At 39.2% G+C, this 23591-nt stretch overlaps 1 protein-coding gene across 3 annotated transcripts in view; it reads right to left on the bottom strand.

The window, feature by feature from the left end:
- NELL1 (neural EGFL like 1) overlaps nucleotides 1-16187 on the bottom strand; it is a 609773-nt gene extending 593586 nt beyond the window's left edge. For 2 of the 3 annotated variants that reach the window (XM_081938832.1, XM_081938834.1), the window contains exons 1-2: nucleotides 15914-16187; nucleotides 4526-4654 (exon numbers count right to left, since the gene is read on the bottom strand). In XM_081938832.1, coding sequence (XP_081794958.1) covers nucleotides 4526-4654; nucleotides 15914-15998 — 214 coding nt within the window. In that variant the 5' untranslated portion in view covers nucleotides 15999-16187. Of the gene's footprint in view, nucleotides 1-4525; nucleotides 4655-15876 lie in introns of all 3 variants that reach the window. The other variant, XM_081938833.1, reaches the window with a different exon arrangement.
- Nucleotides 16188-23591: the final 7404 nt, after the last annotated feature.

Genomic DNA, 23591 nt, shown 5'->3' with positions numbered 1-23591 from the left:
CCTATATTTCCCACAACAACCATGTGAGATGAGTTGGGCTGAGGAAGAGTGGTGCAAGGCTACCCAGCTGATGCATAGATTATTCCAACTGGAATGGTACAGAAGATTGAATAAGTAAATAAAAAAATAATGTGTTGTTATCATTCACGGGTTATAATGTTGCTTCAGTTTTATTTATGGTCTTCTTCAGATTTTTTTCCCCAGCCATCTCCAAAGATAGCATCTCAAAAACATGACTGCACAATCTTAACGAGACATCATTGATAACTTTATTGGTGGCAATTTTTATCTGGTGGTGCCAGCTGTATTGGTTCTTTGCACATACTATCAGAAACCAATTAAATGGAATTGGTAAACTGGAACTTCCACAATCATCATCCAGTTTATGACATCAGCCTTTCAGACTTCAAGAGTAGCTCATCCTTCAAAGCTTTGCCATTCTCACTGTAGTGCCTACAAAATTGTTATGTCTCAGCTATCCTATGCCTACTCCAAAGAGGAAGGATATAGCAAAGCTGAGGTCATAGGTTACTCACAAGTATCAAGCCCAGATTTTTGTCAGGTAGGGAACTGCTTAAACTTCCTTCTACAAAAATGATATTGATAACATTACAAAGAAAGCCTTTGATCAAGGCCATGTCTTCTTAGACCATCTAACTTGCTAAATAAAAGTCAAGGAGTAAAACCAATCTGAAAATTGGATTCAGTTCTGTATCTCTGATCTGTAATGGCCTTCAAGAAATTTGTAAAAACTTGACTCTTCTAGAAAGCTATTGAACATTAATCAGAGTGGAGCCATCAGCAGAATAGTTTTAAAACTATTCATTTGCATGCATTTCTAACCTACCGTACCTTATATATTGATACCTTTATCACTTTTTTTTCTTTCCTACAGTTTTATCATAAGTGCAAGGTCTGCTTGTTTTCAGATGGACCAAATGTTGACCCATTGGTTGTTACAGGAATTGACCAATCAAACTTGTCATGCCTGGGCTGAGGAAAAGCGATTGGCACAAAGTCACCAGCAGGCTTTCATGCCTCAGGTGGAGCTAGAATTCCTGGTTTCTAGCCTGATCTCTTAACCACTACCACCAAATTGGCTCTAAGATAAATTGATACAATGCTTTATTAATTTTGTATATTGTGCACTGCCAAGAGTCCTTCCTTGTGAGACAATTAAATAAATTTCTTTACTAAACCAACTCTATAATTTGGTGGCAGTCTTCGTCAACCCTTATTCTCACAAAGTTTTTGCATTGGTTCTGGATCTAACAAGCATGGTAACCATTTAAACCTGACACAGGCCACACATGTCCATCAGTTCAGGAATCTGAAAGCCTCTTCAGAGATCTCTGTCTCTGCCTTTCCTACTCCCCTGTAAAAAATTAGCTTTTGATTTGATCATCTATAATAAAACAGTAATAAAAGCAACTGTGTACAGCTTTTTCACTTGTTGTTTTCCCTTAATAACCCTTTGTTAGAATTTCACTTTCCCTAAACTTCCCATTTCCTTAGTGCTTCAACTCAAGTTAAAATTAACCTCCTTATCAACTTTTGCTTAAACTGATTATGCTTCCTGTCAGGTTCATATAACCACTCAGCCTCCAATGTGCGGTACGTAGCCTCATGCTTAGCTCTCAATTGCCCTCTCTGATTTATCTTGTTCTGTGCTTTTGATTTGCATGTTAAGCTTTGTCTTACATCAGCAAACTGACTTCATAAGAAAATATGCTAATTTCTCTATTTCAGTGTGTGCCTCGATGTGTCATGTTGATGCATTGTTTATTTGTTTCTGAAGAATTCCTCTGTGTGGTTATTGATGGAATTCACCCAGACATATCTTAATAAGCTTGCATCATGATATTTAGCCAGATATGATAATAAATGGCTATGGGTAGGGACGTTTTTCATTTAAATACCATTTTAGGTTAACTCATTGTTTTCAGGTCTATAGTATATCTATATTTTCAGTAGGGTTAAAACAGTGTTTTAATAGTAAAGACCTATGTTACAGGGCTGCAATAAATGTCATAAAAATGTATGTGAGATATGTTGTATGTTTAGGTGGCACCATGAAAATTGACAATATTTTCATTCCATACTTTTTTTCATCCAAACAACAACAGTAGCTGTCTGTGACTCTTATTCTCCAACCCACACATTATTTTGAAAGCAGAAACACTGTATCAGTCAACTTTCCTTTCCTTTCCTTGTGTTAAACTGCAAGTTAAGATTACTCATTGATTTATATTTTACTTGTACACCCACATAAGTTACGTAAACCAAGACATTTGTGTAACTATAATTTCCAAAGCAAATGGAGCCATTTTAGATAGAACAAGAAAAGCAAAGGTAACATTTTTATACAACGTGGCCCCCTTTAACTTAACTGGAGGGTAAAAATGGAATCTCTGAACTAATGCTGATACCAAAAGGCACATTCATTATAATTCATAAACAAGTAAGCAACTATCTAAATCAGAGGTCTCCAACCTTGGCAACTTTAAGACTTGTGGACTTCAACTCCCAGAGCTTTGCTGGCTGAGGAATTCTGGGAGTTGAAGTGCACATGTCTTAAAGTTGTCAAGTTTGGAGAACCCTGATCTACATCATTCACCCATTTTTTTAACTTCCAAACACAGGCTTCCATATTGTCCTCTATAATACTTGCTGGGTTTTTTTAAAAAAAAAATCCAATTTTTAATACATTAATTATGATGGTTCTGATTAAAAAGAGGAATAGCTAAAAGCCACCAAATTCACAATGCAAGACTATTTTTTAATTGTCACAGAAAATTAGGCTGTCTGCAGAAAATCAGGCTGTAAATATGTGATCTATTCCTGTAAAGCTTTATTTACAGGGGAAAAAATGTCACCTGAGTAATATAAATACTAAAAAGAAGTCCTGGATCTTAATGCAAATTTAATCTCATGCTTGATTATCTGCAACAAAGTTAGTTTGTGCAGCAAAATATGCTCTCACTTCCTGTAACACCGTCCAGGGAATATAGTGGAGTCAAAGAACTCATGCCATGAAAACAAAATGCCTTTTTAATTTCTTTTTTCTTTAAACAATGTCTTATTGGGTATATATTTCCAACAGGGGACCTTTGTTAACAAATAGACTGAAATAATACAGTATCACAGTAATGCTATAGTAATACTGTATTATAGGAACATAATAATATTACTGAATTGGGTACATTTTAATTAATTAAGATATTTTTATCAGATCTGATCTGAGTAGACTTTTTCTGCTGGCTAATCCCAGCAGCCTGGTATTTCTCTCAGGAACCCTAGGAAATAAAGCAAATTAAGAGATGCCTAGGTTATACAGCCATCAAACAGTAAGTAAAGAAGATGAAACACAGATACAAGCTTACATTCAAGCCTACTGTGTGTGTATGGCAATAAAGGTGGCAAGACATAGCTATTTGTCCATTCTTGTTGCATCCATGGATTGTAGTTGCACTATTGAGTATAGCCTAGAAGATCCTGCCAGGGAAGAACAGGTGGAAATAACACGTGTTTACTGGAATTATTTGCATTTACTGTAGTCTTACCTAGAACAGGATGAACAGCGACTCAGACATTATCACTTCTTGGGTAATTTAATGTAATTGGCTTTAACGAGACTTCTACCATTGAGGACTATTCAGAAACTTTATCTGGTCCACAATACAATGACCTGTCAATTTATTGATCCATCAGGGTACTGCCATCATACCCACTGCTGCTGGTTCTGCACTGGCTATTGGTAAGTTTGCAAGTATAGGTTGAGATGTTGGTAGCTACCTTTAAGCCCTGAAATAGCTCAGGACCTGGGTATTTCAGATATCACATTTCTTGTATTGTTTCTGTTTGTTTCCTCCTACAGCCAGGGAGGACTTGCTAAAGCTCCCAGTTAGGGTGGAAATCACATTGTGGGGTGGTGATGCAGCTGATAGCAGATATTCTCTTTCATATTTCTCTCCTATAAAACAGTCCACCCACACCACCATCATTTCTCCAACAAAGAAGGCCTCTTTTCTTTTGACATCCTATAAGCTTGTAAGAACCTAATTCTGAGGAAATACTTATGGAGCCATCAGTGCCAATATTGGTGTATTAAAGAACCTCTATTGTTTAATTTTAGTGTTACCTTTTTATTGTTGTTTTATTATGTTTTCAATATGTGGAAATCACTTAGTGCCTATCCATCTTGAAACAGGGATACATTCCTTAAATGCATAAATAAGTTTTTTAAATAAAGTTATTGAATGTGGCAACCTCTTCCTCAGCTGATTCAGACATGGCTCTCAACATCCAAAAGAAATCACAAAGATATCAAAATGATGACACTTATATATAATGGTGTGTGTCTGTGTATATTGCAGAATTTCCCTTTGCTCCCATGTGGAGACCTATGACAGCCAAAATCTCCAATAAGAAGAAAAATAAGAAGAGGAGAAAGAAAAGAAAAGCTTTATATTAACAAACAGGTCATATTATTCACTGTTAAACATTAGATAAAGGTTTGTCTTACCTTGAAAGAGAAATGCTTTGCTGGCGTTATGTAGTCCAGAGACCTGTGTAACTCCGATAGTCATATTGACAAGATCCAATTCTTTGATAATATCAATCTGTAAGCTAGGGTCCATTCCAAGACCTACAACTATGAGATAAAAGCTTTATTTTAGTCTAAGTGCAATAGCTAAAGATACTCTACAATAATGTACAGTGAGGCATGCAAATATGATGTTTAAATCAGCACTTGTTCTATAAGTAACAAACAAATTATTGATTGATTTGACACCCATCTTATATACCACTTAGCACCTTGATTTATATATCACTTCATAGTGCTTTACATCCTTCTCTAAGCAGTTTACAGAGTCAGCATATTGCCCCAAAAAATCAGGGTCGTCATTTTACCGACCTTGGAAAAATGAAAGGCTGAGTCAACCTTGAGCCGATCAGGATTGAACTCCTGGTAGTAGGCAGAGTTAGCCTGTCATACTGCATTCTAACCTTTACTTATAAAATGTATTTGCCACCCATCTCATATCCACCAACTCTGGGTGGCTTACAACATAGGAAACATTGAAAAACATTACAATCATCCATCGTAAAAAATAAACACAGCAGATAAAAAAAATTAACAGATTTAAATCTGGACACAAAATGGCAAAGAGGGGAACCTGACATAATGGATAGTTGGAGCGTTGAATTAATCAACTGAATTAATCAACCAGCTCCAGTGTGAGGCTCCCACATTGGGTGCCTTAGCCCTCTGACAGAGCCACATCTTAAGGATTTTATGAAACATTAAGAGAGTGGAGCCAATCTCACCTCAGGGCGTGAGATGTTCCAGAGGGCAGGAACCACAAAATGTTGCACTGCCTTAACTGAGACCCATTGCTCAGAACAGTTATGGACTATAATGCACAATAAATTATCATTATTAATGCAGCAACATGACATATTAGCTCTGCAAATGAATATATATTTAAGAACCAGAGAGATAAACGGTAAGACACAGTGGATGAAAAACATTGCAATTTCTTGGCCAAGAAATGGGTGCCTAATGGTTGCAGGGCAAGCGTGTGTCAGATTATAAGCCACGCTTTTTCTTTTAACAGGTTTGTTCTAGGTTTTTGAATGTGATTTAGAATGTAATTTGGATGCATTTACAGTTTCCACTAGAAGGAAAAAAGGTTTTACATTTGGAATTATTGGGAGCATAGAGTCAGGATAATTGTTCCCCTGAGAAACTTGGAAAGCTCGGCTGTTGGATTCCCACTATCTGAGACTAAGCTATGAGACTAAGCTACTGACACAGAGCCAAATTTGCATTTTCTAGGTTCCAGGTTTCCAGGCTGTCAATCCAATATTGTTATAAAAAGCCCCCTCTTAGGCAAGGGCCCATTTACCTTAAGGCAACTTTGCATGGAAATGACTTCTAAACAGGTACAAAGCATGCATCCACAATGGTTTTATACTGACTCGGCACAAAAGAGACTTGCCAGCCTGCAGTTGCTTAAAGAAACAACTGTGAACTGCCTAAAGGCTGCAAACATCTGCACCACAACAAGTATTCCAAGCATTTCACAGTCCAGCAGGCAGTCGACATTGTCAAAACTGACACCACACATGTGTCCACCCGCAACATGCTCTGGCACATATGCTCCACTGTCACAAATAAGGAAGATGTCTCCTCAAGAATATTACTTTGTTCATACAGTTCTGAGTTCCGGTTCATCTATTTTAGAATTTCTAATACTGCAATTGTCTGTGTGAGACAAAAACAAGCCAACAGCTAGAGCACCCAAGGGGGAACGATGACAAGAGGGGGCTATGTCAAAATCTGAAAGATCGCAGCTTCACAGTCCAAACCTGCCCCTTTTATACATATGTTCAATATTGCATAGTTTACAAAGGCAACCAGGCTTTTATCGCAGGGCTGTGCTCACCATTTGACACATTTTTATCTCCTTCCTAGGAACATCCGTGTCAATACCTTTGTCATTTCTGACAAAAGCAGGTTTGCAACTTGACTTTTATTCCTTGCAAAATAAAATATGATGACTGTCTACAATTGTTATTTTTCTTTCCTTTCCTAAATCACTTTCTTAAAACACGTAATATAAACAATGTAATTCCAAAGTAAGTGAAGGATGCCCTCAGTCTAATAAACCAATAAGGGGAGGAATATCTATTAAGGCTATATGCCTGTTAAATGGCAAAAAAAATTAAGTACCCTCCAAATATTTAAAGCATGTGCCCCTCCTGTTATTCTGTGGAGCCCCCTGTAGCACTACTCCTCATACAGTGGCTTAGTAATCCACATTAAATCATACAAGATTCTGAATTAATTGATCCCATTCCTAAATTGATTCCTCAATTTAGTGGACGTCAGTTTAGCATATTTCAGATTTAATGGACAAAATCTGTGGTATATAAATGTTGCCTGAATGTTCATTATTATATTAGGACTTCTTTTTTCAGTAATAATTTTTCAGAAAATGTTATTTCTATTTCTTTATCTACAATAAAGAATGGCATTTAGGAGGTATAAATACAGCCATTAAATAAGGAATGGGATTTCAGTCATTGCACTTGTAGCATACTTTGATCAAGTCATGGTTTAGTCATTGAAACCAATTTTCTAAGTTTCACACTCCTTTGCTTGCAGTAATTAAACAAAATGCTTAGGTACGAAGGCAGGTTTACTCATACACATCTTTGCTGTACGTCAAGGTCCTCCTCCATTACCTCAGAATTGACGATTGAGCCACAGTCCCTCGCTTACCGATCAGGCTTGCAGTATTAATTTGTTTAAATCATCTCTAATATAACAGCTGCCTATGACATCTCATCATCCACTTCAAGAGTGGAGAACAGCAGTAGGTCTTTGGGACTCAAAAGTGAAGCATTGTGTCCGTAAGGAATACTGCTGGAAAGAGTTGCACAAGGAGAAGGGGGTGATTTCTCTGTTGTACAAGTGTTTTGGGGGCTCAAAAATCCCATTTGCCATTCAACTGACAGCCTTAACAGCTACCCTTCCCTCGGTTCTCTTAAATTGAGGGTTTACTATATGCTGTACTCAATGTTTCAAAATATCATTTCCTTGCAAATTATGTACACCCCACAACCCCCTACATTGGAAAGCTTCATCCACATGCTTTGTGGCTTGAAAATAATTTGAACTGAAAGCATCTATATGAAACAAGCTGCAAAACTAAGGAGTAAGCTTTCTTTACTCCTGTTTTTTATATTTTGAATGGAAAAAACAACCGAGAAGCAAGACTCACATTCATTTAACTTCTTAAAGTATTACCCTCAGATGATACCTTGAAAAAAAGTTAGACTGGTTGAACAAGCAGCAGATTGCACAGTCCAGAGCATTTCTTCAAATCCTTTTAAAAATAAAACATTCTAATAAAAATATTCTCTGTTTTCTGTCACCCAGACTTACTCTATGTTTTAATACTTTTTTAAAAAGCGAATTTTCCCTTTGCCTCTCTTTCTAAAATTATATTAAGGGCATAAAAGAATCTGAGATTGCCTTTAAGAGGCAAATAATGTAGCTTGATATGTAAAACTGACTTTAACCTCTGGGAAATGTTGGTTACGTTAGCTGGTCCAGGATCAGCTCTAGGCTAGGTCAAGTCAAGGCTCTATGACAGGGGAGTTAAACTTGATTTCATTGAGGACCACATTGTGTTTGACCTCGGGAGGGGGGGGCATGGCCAGGATGGACATGGCCAGCTTGATGTCACTCATGTTGGGGGTGTCCGCAGCCTTCCCAAGTTTGGTTTTCACTGGCAGAGGCACTGTGGGCCAGTCCTTCACTGTTTCCAGGGCAATCCCATGCGCCAGATCTAAGCATCCTCGGGCTCCTTCCCAAGTTTGATTTTCACTGGCAGTGGCACCGTGGGCCAGTCCTTCACTATTTCCAGGGCTAGATCTAAGCATCCCACAGGCTGGATCCAGCACATGGGCCTTGAGTTTGACACTCCTGTTCTTTAACATGGGGGGGGGGGGCATTGATGTCCCACCCTCTCCCAAATTTGTAATGAATAGATGAATATTTCAAGATGCTTGATAGGTACCCTCTCCCATCCCAATTCTCTCATGCGTGCCTCCTCACCCTGTCTGATGACAGGGGGTGGCGGAATTGTCTGCAGCTGAAAATCATAAGTGTAAAACTCAAAAACTTGAAAGAAAGAAACAAGAGGGCACACTTTGAAATTCCTAACAAAATCAGACGATGAGTCAAACTATAGGGGGGGGGGGGGGCGCCAATATATGATTTTCCTTAGCGTGCCTAATTATCTAGAGCAGACTCTGTGCAAGTTATAAGTGTGATTAATAAGTTAATCTGCTCAGACCTATTTAGTTTGACATGAAGGAACCTCATACATCTATATTGGCATCTCTTACTTCTCCTCCTGAGAAGCTAAAAGAATTCTGAAGTTTTCACTTTTGTTTAAGTTACAGGTTTTTGGGCTGTCTGGGACAGAAGACTGTAAAATAAGAATGAATGGAGTACTTAAGCATAAATTAACATAAAATCAGTTGTGACTATCTATAATTTCAAGGCTAGATAAACACACCAAACTTCAGTAAACGAAAAGTAAAAATTCCCATCCTCCTTTTTTTCTTTCATGAGTGAGTAGCATTCAGAAGACTTATTGCTATACATTCGCGCTACACTAAATTGTGATTTAGCTTTTCCGTGATCATGCAATTCACATTTCTGCCTCTATTCATAAGCTACACTCTATCATCTGTGAAGCTTGCCTGAGTTGCCCTAATTATAGGATATGTGGTTAATATTATTTCAGCATTGAAGCAAAAATATTCCTCCAAAGTTAAAATAAAACAGTGGGTGTTTATGTTCTTGAAGCAGCATGAAAGATGTTTTACATCTGTTTACACAACTACAAAAATTCAGAAATAATTCAGAAAAAGGTCTTTCAAAATTCAGAGCAATGCCAATGCAGCGTCTCTCGGTTACTCTTAAAAATAGCCACATCTTTTTCCTAATATTACATCTCTGCATTCTGCAGCTACTGATGCTCCATTTGAGCTCCTGAATGCTCTGAAGCACTTTTCATTTTATTTTTAGTCAAATATGAAGCGTTGTACAGACCGGCTACTTAAGGGGAAAGGGAAAGATAATGGATAGTCTCAAAAGAGTCTCAAAGTCTCAATTACTTTGATGGTGAGTAATCATCTTAGTAGGGTCATATAGGTTCAACTAGGTCAGAGGAAGGTAACTTAGGGTTCAAAGATCATATTGAACACTCCTTGGGAAACTGAGAGGTTGCAGTGTGACAGGAGCTAGTTACTTACGTATTTATCAATCATATTTTAAAAATGTCCATCTCCTTCATAAATCGAGTCAAGGTGGTGTGCCCATAGACATAAAACATAAAAGCTACATACAAACATAATAAAAACCAATTATAAACAGCAATAAAATAGTATATAGATGTATACAATTTTATTATACAAATGGGCAGGGTTTGGAAGGTTTTGAAACCCAACGAAGAAAGAAAGTGTGTGAAGAACACACACTTTACATGGTTTTGGGGAAAAAGAAAGGGAAAGATAAGATTTAATAGATTAAAACTATAAAATATAGTTTGGAAAATTCACATTTTCTGATATTTATCATCCACTCAAAAAGTTTATGGGATTTATGAACCTTATGTGGTAAAATCATCATCTCTAAAAGGCAGGTGCCTCAAATCTACCCATGAGGAAATGTTAAAGATTTCTCTCAAAAGGTGGTTTTTCAAAAGGTAACTGGACTATTTCTTCTTTGAGGAAGAAGGTGACGTTTCACTTCTTACCCAAAAACTTCTTGGATGAGAAGCAAAATATCTTCTTCCTCCTCAAAGAAAAACCACCTTTGAGACAACCATGACCTGGATTACTGAGAATCTCCATAGATGTGGAAGTCTTTGCTTACTGATCTCGTTCATAAATCAAAGAAAGAGCTGTTCCAAAGCCATGTGGGAAATCCAAACTGTTCTTCTCCATGCCACAAAACTTCATAATAAAATATTTAATAATTTGTTCTCCTTTAAGAGACCCCAACTCTACAGGCTAATAACAGGAAACTGGAATATGCCCACTCTGCCCAAATGAACCAAGCAGAAAGAAATAAACAAGAGGTTTTCTTTTAAGAACACTTGGATGTATGCAAAAATAAAGGCTGGGACAGTACAGTCATATTTTATTATTATTATTAAGTCCTATAAAAAAGTGGCAGGATGAGGGATCAAATGCCTTACTTTAGACCAGGGTTGTCCAAACCTGGGAACTTTAAGACTTGTGGACTTCAACTCCCAGAATTCCCCAGCCGCTGGGGAATTCTGGGAGTTGAAGTCCACAAGTCTTAAAGTTCCCAAGTTTGGACACCCCTGCTTTAGACTTTCCTTCCCTCTTTCCTTCCTTCCCTTCACTTCCCTTTAGTCAATCTTGATTCCTGATGATTGCATGAACAGATCCACACGGCTTTTCTTAGAAATATTTTTCAGAAATATTTCTCCTTCGGGCTAAGAAAATTCTAGAACTTAACTGTATGTTGTAAAAGAGACAACAATATGGAAAACAGGCCTTCAAAGTTGTAAAGAGATTAAATTATATGAATAGAGTTGAATTACCCTGCAAAATATCTGACCGTAGAATTAAGCACATCTAGACAAGAACAATTCTGAGTCAAGTAGATTTTCATGTGTAGGTTAGGAGGAAATGTCTACTATCCAGAATATAATGTGGGGTCTCCGGAATTGTTTCGCTCAATACTTTACTAATTAGGGAAATGACAGCATGATGGAACTGCAGTCACCTCCCCAGAGAGAATTCTGAATCAGCAGCATTCAAAATCACCACAACTATGCTATGTTTGTGATGCCAACATGGTAAGATATTTAAATGTAACTCCAGTCACAGTCTCCCAATTGTAGTATCCACTGCTGAAAATCTCTAGGTAACATCATTTTCTTCCGACAGTCAATGAAGCTTCCTTTCCATTGAATTAACAGTAAGAGAGGACAATTTCCACTTTGCAAAATCTGAGGAAATAATCAAGCTGTAAGGGATATTATTGGGAAATGGTGAGGGAAGATAATTCCAACCATTTAAAAAGAAATCTCAAGAGGTTTCTATAAGATCTGTTTTGTAATTACCATTCAATATGCAAATGCACTAAAGTGGGAACACTCACTGCTTTAACTATTGCCTATATATCTCCCTAGATAAAGTTTCATCTGCATCAAGGAAGTTGCAACATTTAACAGAACTATGTCAAGTCTATAAAATTATAGGAATGCAATCAAGACTCTGTGATTTTGTCCAATTAAAAAGAGCGACCTTAGTCAACTCAAGATTAAGGTCTTTGACCGACCATGAATACTGTACTCCAGAACTTCCTACTCAGTCCTCTTCTGCTGGCTTTTGATACTATGGTGTGTGTCTGTGTGTGTGTTTGTGTCTATATACATGCAAATAAGCTATTTGGACTGTGGGGTTAAAGTAATCATAAAATCATAGAATATAAGGTTTGGAGATGACCTATAAGAGCATCTAGTCCAATCCCTAGATGATTGTGTTGATTAATAATTAATCAACCCAACGCTGCAGCTTCAGTTGTATGGCCACATCTGCTTTCTTCCCTGAAGCTTTAAAATCTCCAATCAAATCTTAAGTAGAAACAAATATGGCTATTTCATCTGCATCCAGTAGAATAAATAGATGACCGAAATGATTCATTTTTCTTCTTATAAATCAAAAGAATCAGTTAAATGGAAAATCATTTGCTCTAAAAATTGCAGATATAAGATCTTAAGAGTCCACATCCCGACTTTCTCTTTCTCGTTCAATCTGATTAATCTAATTTTGCAAAAAGAAAAAAGAAAATAGAAGACTTTGACTAATTCATGGTCAAAGCATTAGAAGTTATCATAAAACTGAGCCAGATAATTCCTAATATCAACAAGAAGCAAAGCCAGAAAATAACCTTTTTGCATCATATGCCTTAGAAATGCATTATCTTAATATCTTTTAACAATCATTCCTTGACATGGAACATGACTGTCACAAAAGTGTTTTGGCTCAATTTATACATGCATTTATATCTTTAAACTGTAGGTCAGATTTCAAATATAGCATATAAAACTTGTGAAGACTGATTTTGGTGTAAATGCACTAGAATTCACTATTCTTTGGCAAAATACACTCCTGAGCAGTTTGACGAAACTTCTTTCCAAATTTAGTTCCTCTTGTAAGGTCCAAAAGCACCATTTCTTATGAAATGAGAAATATTTCATGTAGCTAGACCAGTCAGGCAACATTTCCATGCAGTCCTCAGAATTAGGACCTGATTGCTAATTAGGTCCAATTTGCAAAACTCAGAAACAAGTTGAAGGGGTGACTTATTCATCAAAGGACATACAATTCATTGCCAGTGAAGCACTGCTATTGGTGTCCCTTTAGCTCACTTCACCAAAATGAATAGCAGTTGCAACTGAATTTAGACCGGAAAAAAATGTTTTTTTCTGACACAGTCCAGCTTCTTAAATACTTTTAATATTTAAGAGTTTTGCCATCTTTCACTTTTCACTATAAAAAGTAAGCTATGGCAATCATTTGAAAAGCAATGAAAGCTACCCAAGATCATAGTTAGTTTTCCTGTGCAGTGATTGGAATACAGGTGCAAATATGAATAATACATACTTGACCATAGAAATCTTAAATATAGAGGGATATAAAATAATTGCTCCTCCAGTTCTATAGCTTGGGGTATAAAATATAATATACATTTCTACTATATAAGAGCTAAATTATAGTTGCTGAAGATGTTGTGCTCTGCAGTACACACTGGTAAGAGTACCAGCCTGTTCCTTAAAAAGTGCTTTATTCTGGGATATAAAAACAGTTATATTGAACACATCTTAGTATGTACCATAGCCTATAGAGCTACACTGTAGATTCAGAAGCAATAATATAATGTGTGAAGGAACTCTAAATACACGTCCCTCAAAAATCACCTAAAGCTAAATTAAGAACCCTTTTAAGAAAAAATCCCCAAATATAAACAAACATAAAGGTTAAAAACAAATCACTAGCACATTTTTTTTCACTAAGCAGCAAGGTTGTTGATGTTAGCTTATTTGTTTCAGTTAAATATTTTCTGATTTTTGCCCCCTTATTTATTCGCACAAGTGAAAGCCATATTGCTCCAGAGCATAAAAACTAAAATGAGAGTAGTTTAATTACTGGAAGCTGCAAATATTTGTGGAAAGACACAACTATAGCAACACCTGTGTGCCCATTCTTTACTTTGATATGCATCCTCTTGCCCCCAAAAGCAGCCAGTTATTTACAGTTAGCTGAGACTCTTTTTCTTTGTAATGTATTTGTTTACTTGGCACAGTAAACAACACAGTAAACACCTGTGCCTTAGAGAACTCGACCCAAGTAAATATTTCAGTGGGCAGCACTGGGGAAATAAATATTCCCGTAAAGGACTCAGGAAATTTCTTCCTTTGGTCTTGGTTAAAACAACTTGGCCAAAAGCAAGGGGAGAGTTTTTTCTGTTGCTTCTTCCATTTGCTTTTTGCTCTCTGTCAAGTGAAGGATGAGGGGTATCCCCCTCACCACCAAGTTGGTAAATGCCTTTTCATCTTCTGAATAAAAAAAAAAAGCAGAAAACTGGGGGAAGCATCCCTAAACTTTAGATTATTTTTTGGATGAAACAATGGGCTGTTTTGGAGAGCACAAAATAAAAGCCAATGGAAGATCGTCATCTTGGGGATCTAACTCCCTTCCCGCCTTTCCTCCCCACGTCTCCAACCGAAGCTAAGTAGGTGAAAATAGTGTAAAACCAAGTGTCAGATTTGCGCTACTGAGTCAGTCTGCTTGTCAAATCACGCCGTTCCCTTAAGCTTCAGCACCAATTTCCTCGAGGGATGGGCGTGAATCTCCGCCCCCCAACATCTCGCAAGGCCATTTGAATGGAGGGCCATCCCCGCATCCGATTCCCAGATCTCAGCCGGTCTTGTATCTGTGCGATCTCCACCCACCCCTATCCACCCCCAACCCCCTTCCTCAGATCTCCCCCTCCTCCCGGAACAGCCCTCTTCTTTCAGAAGAATGAGGAGGCAGCTGCTTGTTAGCGGCTGAGCGAAGACAATAAAAGAGTGTTAGCCCCATGCAAAGAAACGGGCACTTTGCTTCTTCTCCGGCATAACCTTCCCTTAAATGTTCGGGATGTGGAGGGGAACCCTCCTTTTGCTTTTGATCCTCTACGAGGATCTGATTTACCACTGACAGGCAATCTTCACCTGCTGGCTCCGGGGACAGTTGGGATAGCAGGAGAGAAAGATCAACCACACTACGGTTGCCGTTGGCCTGGTGCCTCTTAGCAAAAGACTCGGTCATTAAAAGAATGAATGAATAAATGAATGAATGAATGAATGAAGGAAGGAAGGAAGGAAGGAAGGAAGGAAGGAAGGAAGGAAGGAAGGAAGGAAGGAAATAAAAGCCCGGAATTTGGATGGGGAAGAACAGGGACCATGTGGCAGATCGAAGAGGATTTGCATCCAAGCACGCACCGCCTTCCCCAACCGGCTCCCCTTTCTGCTGTGTCCCCGGCGCGGGAGCTTCCTGACCCCGCTCTACCGGGGTGGGGTTTTGCCCGGTCCTCCGAGAGCAAATGCCATTACGAGGCAAAGTTTCCGAGTTCCGCCTGGCAAGGACGAGACCCCGCAGGGGCTCCGGGGCGACGCGCCGAGTCCCCTCCGAAGCCACTCCGCGCGATTCTTCGGCCGCTCTTGGCGCCCCCTTCTTTTTCGGTTCCCTATCCCCACCGGCCACTACCGTCATCCCCCCCCCGGCCACTTTTCAAAAGAGAGATTAAGCCACCGGCAGTTTATTGGTTTTTTAAATTTTTTAAATATAAACGCTCCACCCATTCCCCCCCCCCCTCTTGATCCCTTCGGCTACCATCACTAACACGCAGCCCCCACGTTGCCTCGCGAACTCGCAAGGGAGCGCAAACGCGGTTCCACGATCCTACTTTGTAGAGAAAGCGAGGAGGGGGGGTGGGAAGAAAGGCAGAGCGAAAGAAAGGAGGTGAGCGGATCCTCCCCGCCGTGTACCGGCTACCTATTGTCTTTGCATTTAGACAGCCCGATTCCTACTCTTAGGGGGATTTTTTTTTCCCTGGAAACAGCCTCCCTGCCAGTACCAAGACGCCTCTTTGCGAAGCTTTTCTCCCATTCCGGTCCTCAGTCATCACCACCACCATCTCCGTCGCGTGCGAAGCCGGGGCGGAGATTCCCTCCCCCCCCCCCATCCCACTCCTTTCCCGGCTCTTACCTGTTCTGGCCGCTGCCAGGCAAACCCAAACGCCTACCATGACATCCATCGGGGCTGATCGCGCTGTATTCTCCGTGGAGACCCCGCACGGCAAAGCCTGGCTCTAGTTCTCTTCCGAGCATTAGAGCCTTCAAACTTACAGCTCTTGTTTTGGCCGCTGCTTGCAGCAGCAGCAGCAGCAGCCGAGAGAGAGAAAGAGATAGAAAGAGAGAGAGCAGCGAGACAGCAGTGCAAGCACTAGCAGCGGTCAGACCTGCTACCCTGGAAGAGCCCACGTGCTTTCCGTGGGGATGATGCCCGGCTCAGACGACCCTTTCCCGTGGGGCTCCGCAAGCTCACGCCCAGTTTTGACGTTCAATCTTTGTTCGGCTCCGTCGCGTCGACGCCCCTGCCGCCTTCAGTTGCTTCGGCTTGCCGGAGAGAAGAGGCGGACCCGCCAGCTCGCCGGTTGGGTGCGGGATTCCCCCCTCCCCTCTTGGATCTTAATGGATCGGTCTAAACCACCCCCGCCAGCCCCCCCCCCCCTCCGCCCCAAAGAGGGAGGTAAAAGCATCTCGGAAAGAACTGAACAAGTGAACGGGAAAGGAGGCTGTTATCCAAGCATCTGACCAACTTGTCGCTGCCCTCCCCCTGAGTGATAAGGAGGCTGAGTGATAAGGGGGAGAGGAGAGAGCGGAGTGCTAAAGACGCCTTTTTCTCGGGCCACGGTGATTAGGGACCATCCCTCTTTGGGGATACCCTCTACACCCTTGGAACGAGGCTCAGGGGCAGCAGAGAAAGACGCCTGTTATTCAGCTGGTTTTCCCTAACCTGTAAGGTGCCTTCCTTGTTGTTTCATTCCCATAGCTATTTAAAGACGGGGCTCTCAAGCAAGTCCCCAGCATGCCCACTCCCTCCCAAGTAGCAACCTAGGGCTGCCCTGGGATAACTCACTCCCTTGGCCCCACCCAAGACTGCTTCCATATGCTGAAATGATTTGATGCCCATTCTGAAAATCAGCGGGAGCAGAAATTCCTGGGTCAGGTTTATCCCACAGTGCAAGAGAGGTGCAGCATATCTGAGCTCTTGATCTGAACCCCGAAACCCCAAGGAACCCAGCATAGGATTCTCCAGAACACTAGGTTACTTCAGGACAAGCTGGCTGTGTCTCGCAAACGCAATCACACTCCTTTTTTTAATGATTCATGGTAGGTCAAGGAGATGCAATAGTGAATAAGAAGGATAATTTGTCAGATTAGTAATTAGCTAGGATGTGAGGATCTTCTCTGAGACTTGCAGCACATTAATAGTAGTTGATTCATCACAAGGACTGTTATGGGATATGACAGTCAGGTCTTTCCTAGTTTTCAAATTCTTAAGGACTTTGGGGTTTAAAAATAAAATGGCTTATATTCAAATTGTGCACCACGGTTTTCCTTTCAATAATTGGCTTGGCAACCCCAACTAAAACTGACACATCACTCCAATGCAAGAAGACAATAAGTGAAATAAGTTACATATATATAAAAAAGAGACAACTATATCAAGGACCATGAAAATCCAAGCTACAAGTAGGGCATAACAGAAGTTTATGAATATATTAAAATCATTGTCCATGGCTCTGGCAAATTTTTTAGAAACCAGAAGGTGAAACTATGCTGACTAAAATGTGTTAAACATTTCCTGGAAGTTTCCCAGCTAATTCTGTTAGTTCTAATGCATCTCTGGTTTTAGAGGAATTAGTTCTTTTTTTCGAGGCTGGATTTTATTTTAAGAATTGTGATGCAGCCATTCAACAGCAACAACACTTCCAGGAGGATTTTAATTTTTAATGTTTTAAATTATTAGTTTAGTGATTAGAACAGCAGAGGAAAAATTCAGAGTAGGTCACAAAACAGAAAAGAAAGAAAAAAGTCATAGTTGAAATAGTCTTCCAGTTAGTGAAAAAATATTGGGAATAACCTACTAAGCTCAACTTCCTGCAGAGAAAACAGGTGCTAAACAGAGTTTTACCAACATGTAAAACATGTGACCTCAAGAGACTTTGCATTGCAAAGTCAAGGCATTTTTTGTAAGATCAGGTTGTTTGGAGGACACTTTTAAAGGAAGTCCTCAACCAAGGCACCAGTTTTAAGCTCCTTGTGTGCCTCGTTTCCCAATATTTTGGACTCTCCTAATTCCTACCTCTGCTTAGAATTGCCTTATCAAATACCCTGGTGTCAAAAGTTGCATCCATTTGAATGTCTCATGGATGGTCTATTCCAGGGGGACAGCAGCCCGTGGCTCTGGGGCCACATGTGGCTCTTTCATCCCTCTGCTGCAGCTCCCTGTCACCGGTCAGCTCCACAATTTGATAGGGCTTTCAGTTAGGACAGGTAGAGGAAAAAGGACGCCACGCTAGGAGGAGACTCTATGGTGAGAGAAGCAGACTTTTGGTTGGCTCCAGAATTGAACAGGGACTTCCAGTTAGGACATTTGTGGCTCTTTGAGTGTTTAAGGTTGCTGCCTTGGTCTATTCCAAACACGTGACAACTCTCTTCCTGTATAACATGGGCAACTGTCAAATGTTTTCTAATTTGCATTTTACCAGGACTAACTGCAGCAGCCCCCATGTGATCATCTCTTAAGATTTATCTGTGGTGGATCCAGAGACATCATGCTAAGATAAAAGAAAAACCAAAAGAATTTGTATCATAGGAAGATGTCATGTAACAGATCAAGCCATTTATTTCTGCCATATAATATCATCGCTGAGTGGAAGTTACTCTCCAGCATCAGAGCCTTTTTAAAGTTATGCAAAATGGAATCTGGAATCTTTTTTCCTATAAAATATGAGTTCAAACATTGAGCTACAGAAGGTCTATCAGTTGTGGTTGCAGAAATCTAGAGACCCACTACATGAAAGACAAAGTCTAATTTTGCTGCCATCTAGTAGCCATCTGGATTTTTTAAATATAAAAGTACTAAGCTACATTCTTCCCCTGCTCAATATCAGATCAGGCCATTGGACTGTATCTCAGTAAGCTCTAGCCAAGGACCATGGAACCTTTTAAATTTAAAATGTATGTACTACCAATGAGTTATAGCCTGTCACTTAAATAAGGTAACATATAATTCTTTTTTTTCCCTTTAATTAAATGGATTTCTAAATCACCCAATAACCAGACCTCTCTCGGCAGTCAAAATGTTTAATCAAAAATAATATAGCTTGTGTAGAAAAATTAATCTGATTGTGCTGATATTAATGACAAGCCCACTATTCAGTATTGGAATATTGGCCTAGATTCAAATCCTCATTATATAGCAGAATTATGCAGCATTCTGATTCAGGACTCAATGGGGAAAAATACCACTTAGCACATAGACTTACTGCGTATACCACTTCACAGTGCTTTACAGCTCTCTCTAAGCGGTTTACAGAGTCAGCCTATGGCCCTCAACAATCTGGGTCCTCGTTTTAACCGACCTCAGAAGGATATAAAGCTGAGTCAACCTTGAGCTGATGAGAATCAAACTGTTGAACTGCAGGCAGCTGGTAGGCAGCAGAAGTAGCCTACAGTACTGTATTCTAACCACTGCACCACTGAAAAATGCTTTGGATTGCACTGGGCACTCACAAAGTACAGGTTGCCCATGTTAAAAGACTATTCACAATTGCATAATTGAAAAGTAATTTTGCAACCAATCCTCTATTTATTACCTTTGCAGGTTTGTAAGGCAAAAGAAAGTTGATGTAAGATCATTAAGAGTTGTAGTTTTACCTTTTACCATTTACCTGTCTATGCAGAATCTCAGTCATCCAGGTCACAGTTGTCCCAAAGGTGCTTTTTTCCAGAGGCAATTGGACTTTTGTTTTTCCTTGAAGAGGTTTCACTTCTCATCCAAGAAGCTTCTTCAGTTCTAGAAGAAGCTTCTTGGATGAGTAGCAAAGCGTCTTCAAGCAAAAAACAAAGCCTCGTTAGCTATCTGCATCTGTTGGCAATTTCTTAAAGGTGCAGCATCTTTTGTTGAAATTATGACTTTCTTTAACTGCTGTGTGGTCTCAGGAAAAGATGGCCAACTCTATGGGCCTATTTCAGTATTATTCGCTATATTTCCTCATAGGAAAAAGCCAAGTAGATTGTCTTAAGTTGTTTGTAGGAAAAGAGGGTTTTAGCATGTTGCAGATGTGCCTCTGATGCATAATAGGCCTTCTAAGATAAAAGAGAAAATCTCCAAAACTAGCTGTTGCTAAGATAAGGAGTATTTGAAGGAATCATATATACTATATGTTAGTTTTGTTTTTCTTTTTTTCTTCTTCTTTTTTTTTTTTTTTGGCTTGAGTAACATTTTTAACTTCTTGCTGTCACTAGTCATTTCAGCGTAGGTCACCTTCATGCTGCCTGTGAATCCCTCTCAGTTGTTGTTCCTGGTAAAAAGAATCCTATATATTTCAGACAGAGATCTTCATCTGTGACTCATCAACCTGTTATTTGTCTTCTTTATGATTGTACGTGATTCACGGAGTGGGGGGAGTGGGTCCATTAAAACAAGTGCTAGATAATCCGGTGCAGAGTTTAACCCTGGCTGAATGGCATTGCAGGAAGAATATGAGATAACAATTGTACATTGCTTTATTCTTACACTGAAAAATACAATTAATACATTTCATTAAGGTGTTTATTTAATCACCTAGAATCAGATTATATATGTGTTTGTTAAAATGGGAAAAATTGGATGCTGTATAGTAGTTTTCAAATATGGACATTCTTTGGGGTTAATTAAATTTTCCACCACAAGCATTGTTAACCAGATTTCACTTAATCAGATGAGGTGCCTCATTAAGATATTACCTGTTATTAGAATTAGTATGATTAAGATATTACCATGACTTACTGATTTCCCCCCTCATCATTTTTAAACCAACACAATCTATTTATATTCCATACAATATATGTAACATGTATGGATCTTACTGAGAAGGTGCATAGATTTGTTTCTGATTGCCTGTGGTGAATAAAGATTGGTAGGAAGTCTTAAAATAATTGTTGTACTCTTCTCTTGTTTTAGTTGCTGGCTTTACACAATTGATATTTGTTTCAAGACTCAAGATCTTCACATTTCTCTTTACCTAAGTGTGCTGAACAGTTGTGGATGTCCTTAATAAAATATGGGATAAGACTATTTGAGGAAGTGCCTCTCCCTGGTTGCATCCAGGGGTGGGATTTTACCAATTCGAACAGGTTCAGGAGAACTGATAGCTCCGAAGATCAGCTGGGAGCGAACCGGTTCACTTGCAAGTCAGCCCACCCACCCACCCCTTGCTTTACCTATCTTTATCTTGTCAGCCAAGTCACGCAGCAGAGTGGAGCTGCATTAGCTGTTTTCCTTCCCAAGCAGTAATCTGGAATATAAGTCTTCTCTAAACTGTGCATGCACGCACAGTGAACCGGTTGTTAAACCAGTAGGATCCTACCCCTGGTTGCATCTATCTGTCCCATTAGGTCCAGCAGGAGAGGCCTTCTCTAAGCCCTATAAAGAAATGCCATCTCACAGGGCCCTAGAAGAGAGCCCTCTCTGTTGTCATGCCCACCCTTTGGGCATCATCTCCAGAGAGAGATCAGTGTCAGATGGCTCCAACCCTACCGATAAGGTCTTAAAGACATGGTTTCATTACTAGGCTTGGGGATTTATGTGCCTGATAGAGCCTATCAGTGGTTTTGTTGATTGTGGTTTAAAGTGTTTTATACCTCAGCTGCGGATTGTATGTATGTATGTATGTATGTATGTATGTATGTATGTATGTATGATCTTATTGTTCTTCTAATATTGCATTTTGTTGTTGTTTTTTAATTGCTATAATCAGATTCAGGTATTTGATATAGGTGGCTATACCAATCAATCAATCAATGAAAAAAGCAAAAGCAACTGGAAAAGGAACTGAGAATGTGAGACCTGGAAATATTTCTGGAAAGTATCATTCAGATACAAAAGTGATTTCCTAAACTAAGCCAAAATAAGCACTGTCCAATGCAGCACAAAATGTTGTATGCAAATTATCCAATTTAATAACTTTCCAAGTCATCAGATTTTTTTAAAAAATGGGGCAGAAAATTGAATTATGTCTTTATTTTGAAATCTAGCTCCAAAGTTATAGGTGCAAAATAAACGCCTAGGTGAATTTACTTCATAGGATTAATGCGTCTAGCAAGACTTTAATTTATTATACTCTCCTAAAAATCAAAGCATTCATTACTTAGGGGAGGAGAACCAAGTTTACGGTCTCAGTGAGGTTGAGGAAAAACTGAGAAGGGCAAACCTACCAAGCAGCAACAAAACACTTTCTAAGTCCAAGTTATTGTACCATCTTCTGCTTCATAATTTCCTAGTAGTTCCCTGTACTTTCTATGAGGTTTTTTGTAGGTAAAGGTGCAGTCCTATGAACTCTGTGATTTCATTGACTATGTGCTGGTGTACCCACTGGCTTGCAATTTTACATCTGTGATGTATCCCAGTACCGGTGGTGTTTCTAATGGGAAAAGTTGCTTTCAAAAAGATAGTATCTTGCTCCTTCTTCCTGACAAATTAAAGATTGTGCTTTCATTTGAGGAGATACCTGGCACTCCTTATCTCTTATCTGCTGGGATCCCATCACAGCAGAATGGTAACATGATTTAGATAAAGGAGCCCACGTGGAGAACTACCAGCACGCTAGCACTGGAAGTTTGAAAGCAAAATAGAGAGAAAAAATACTTTGTGAAAGAATGGATGTGTGGGAGGTTAAGGGTAGACTTAGAGAAACAGGATGAGGGGGGGCAAGCAAGCAAGCATTTAATGGCTGAAAAATGTCTCCATTCAACTATTAGCCAAAAAAGACACCTGTCAATTTACTTGTGGTTTTCCAATATAGACCCAGGCAACTACCGTATGTGGCAGAGCCCTGAATAAATTTGGAAATAGTCAACTTGGCTCCCTATGGATGTGTTTTAAAGTGGGCTGAAAGGGACTAGAAATGGAATGAATGGTTATTTTGAAGAGACTTCTATAATACGTTCCTTCTTTGCTTGCCATTTACCTCTTCAGTTCCTAGTAAAATACAGGTACTTGGTTTGAAACTTCCATTAGAGATTCTGGCTGGAAGAATTTTGGCCTACTTTTCTTCTCTCTTCCTCACCTCAGCACTATTTGAGTTCTTTGGAGATCTTCCAGAACAGCGAAGTGTCATGAGAATATAATAAAAGGAGGAGAAATAAAAGCAGCCTGCATTATTTTCTTTACCTTCTCTAACTGTCTCTTTTTGAGCAAAAATTAACCGTGAGATAGCCAATCCCTTTTGGTGGCTATCTTGTGCCAGGAGCCAGAACAAAACAAATCAATATAGTATGCAAGGATGCCATTTTGTCATGAGTTTAGAATTCGCTGTCTTGATTTGTAGGATAATATCATATATCTGGGTGAAATGTATGGTGCTTTTTAAAATAAAATTCATATCTCTGGAATTATTTAAATAGAATAGAAAGGGGAGATGTTTTATGGGTTTAAATGAATGAAACTCATGGGATAAGAATAGTTTTGATAATTGTATATCATCTTTAAAAAGTTAAAGAAATTTTAAATAAAGACTGTAAGGGAAACTAAAGATAATAAAGAATTATAAATACTGAAAAATAAAGTAGAAAAGGAAAAAGAAGAAAAAGAGAAGGAGGAAAAGGAAAAGGAATACTATAAAGAAGTGAGTTCCAATCTTCTTGACAGCG

This window comes from Natrix helvetica (genome assembly GCF_964273705.1).
Source record: "Natrix helvetica genome assembly, chromosome: 1".
Classification (NCBI taxonomy): domain Eukaryota; kingdom Metazoa; phylum Chordata; class Lepidosauria; order Squamata; family Natricidae; genus Natrix; species Natrix helvetica.
The sequence above is the reverse complement of the archived record's forward strand: the minus strand, read 5'-3'. Positions and strand labels throughout refer to the sequence as shown.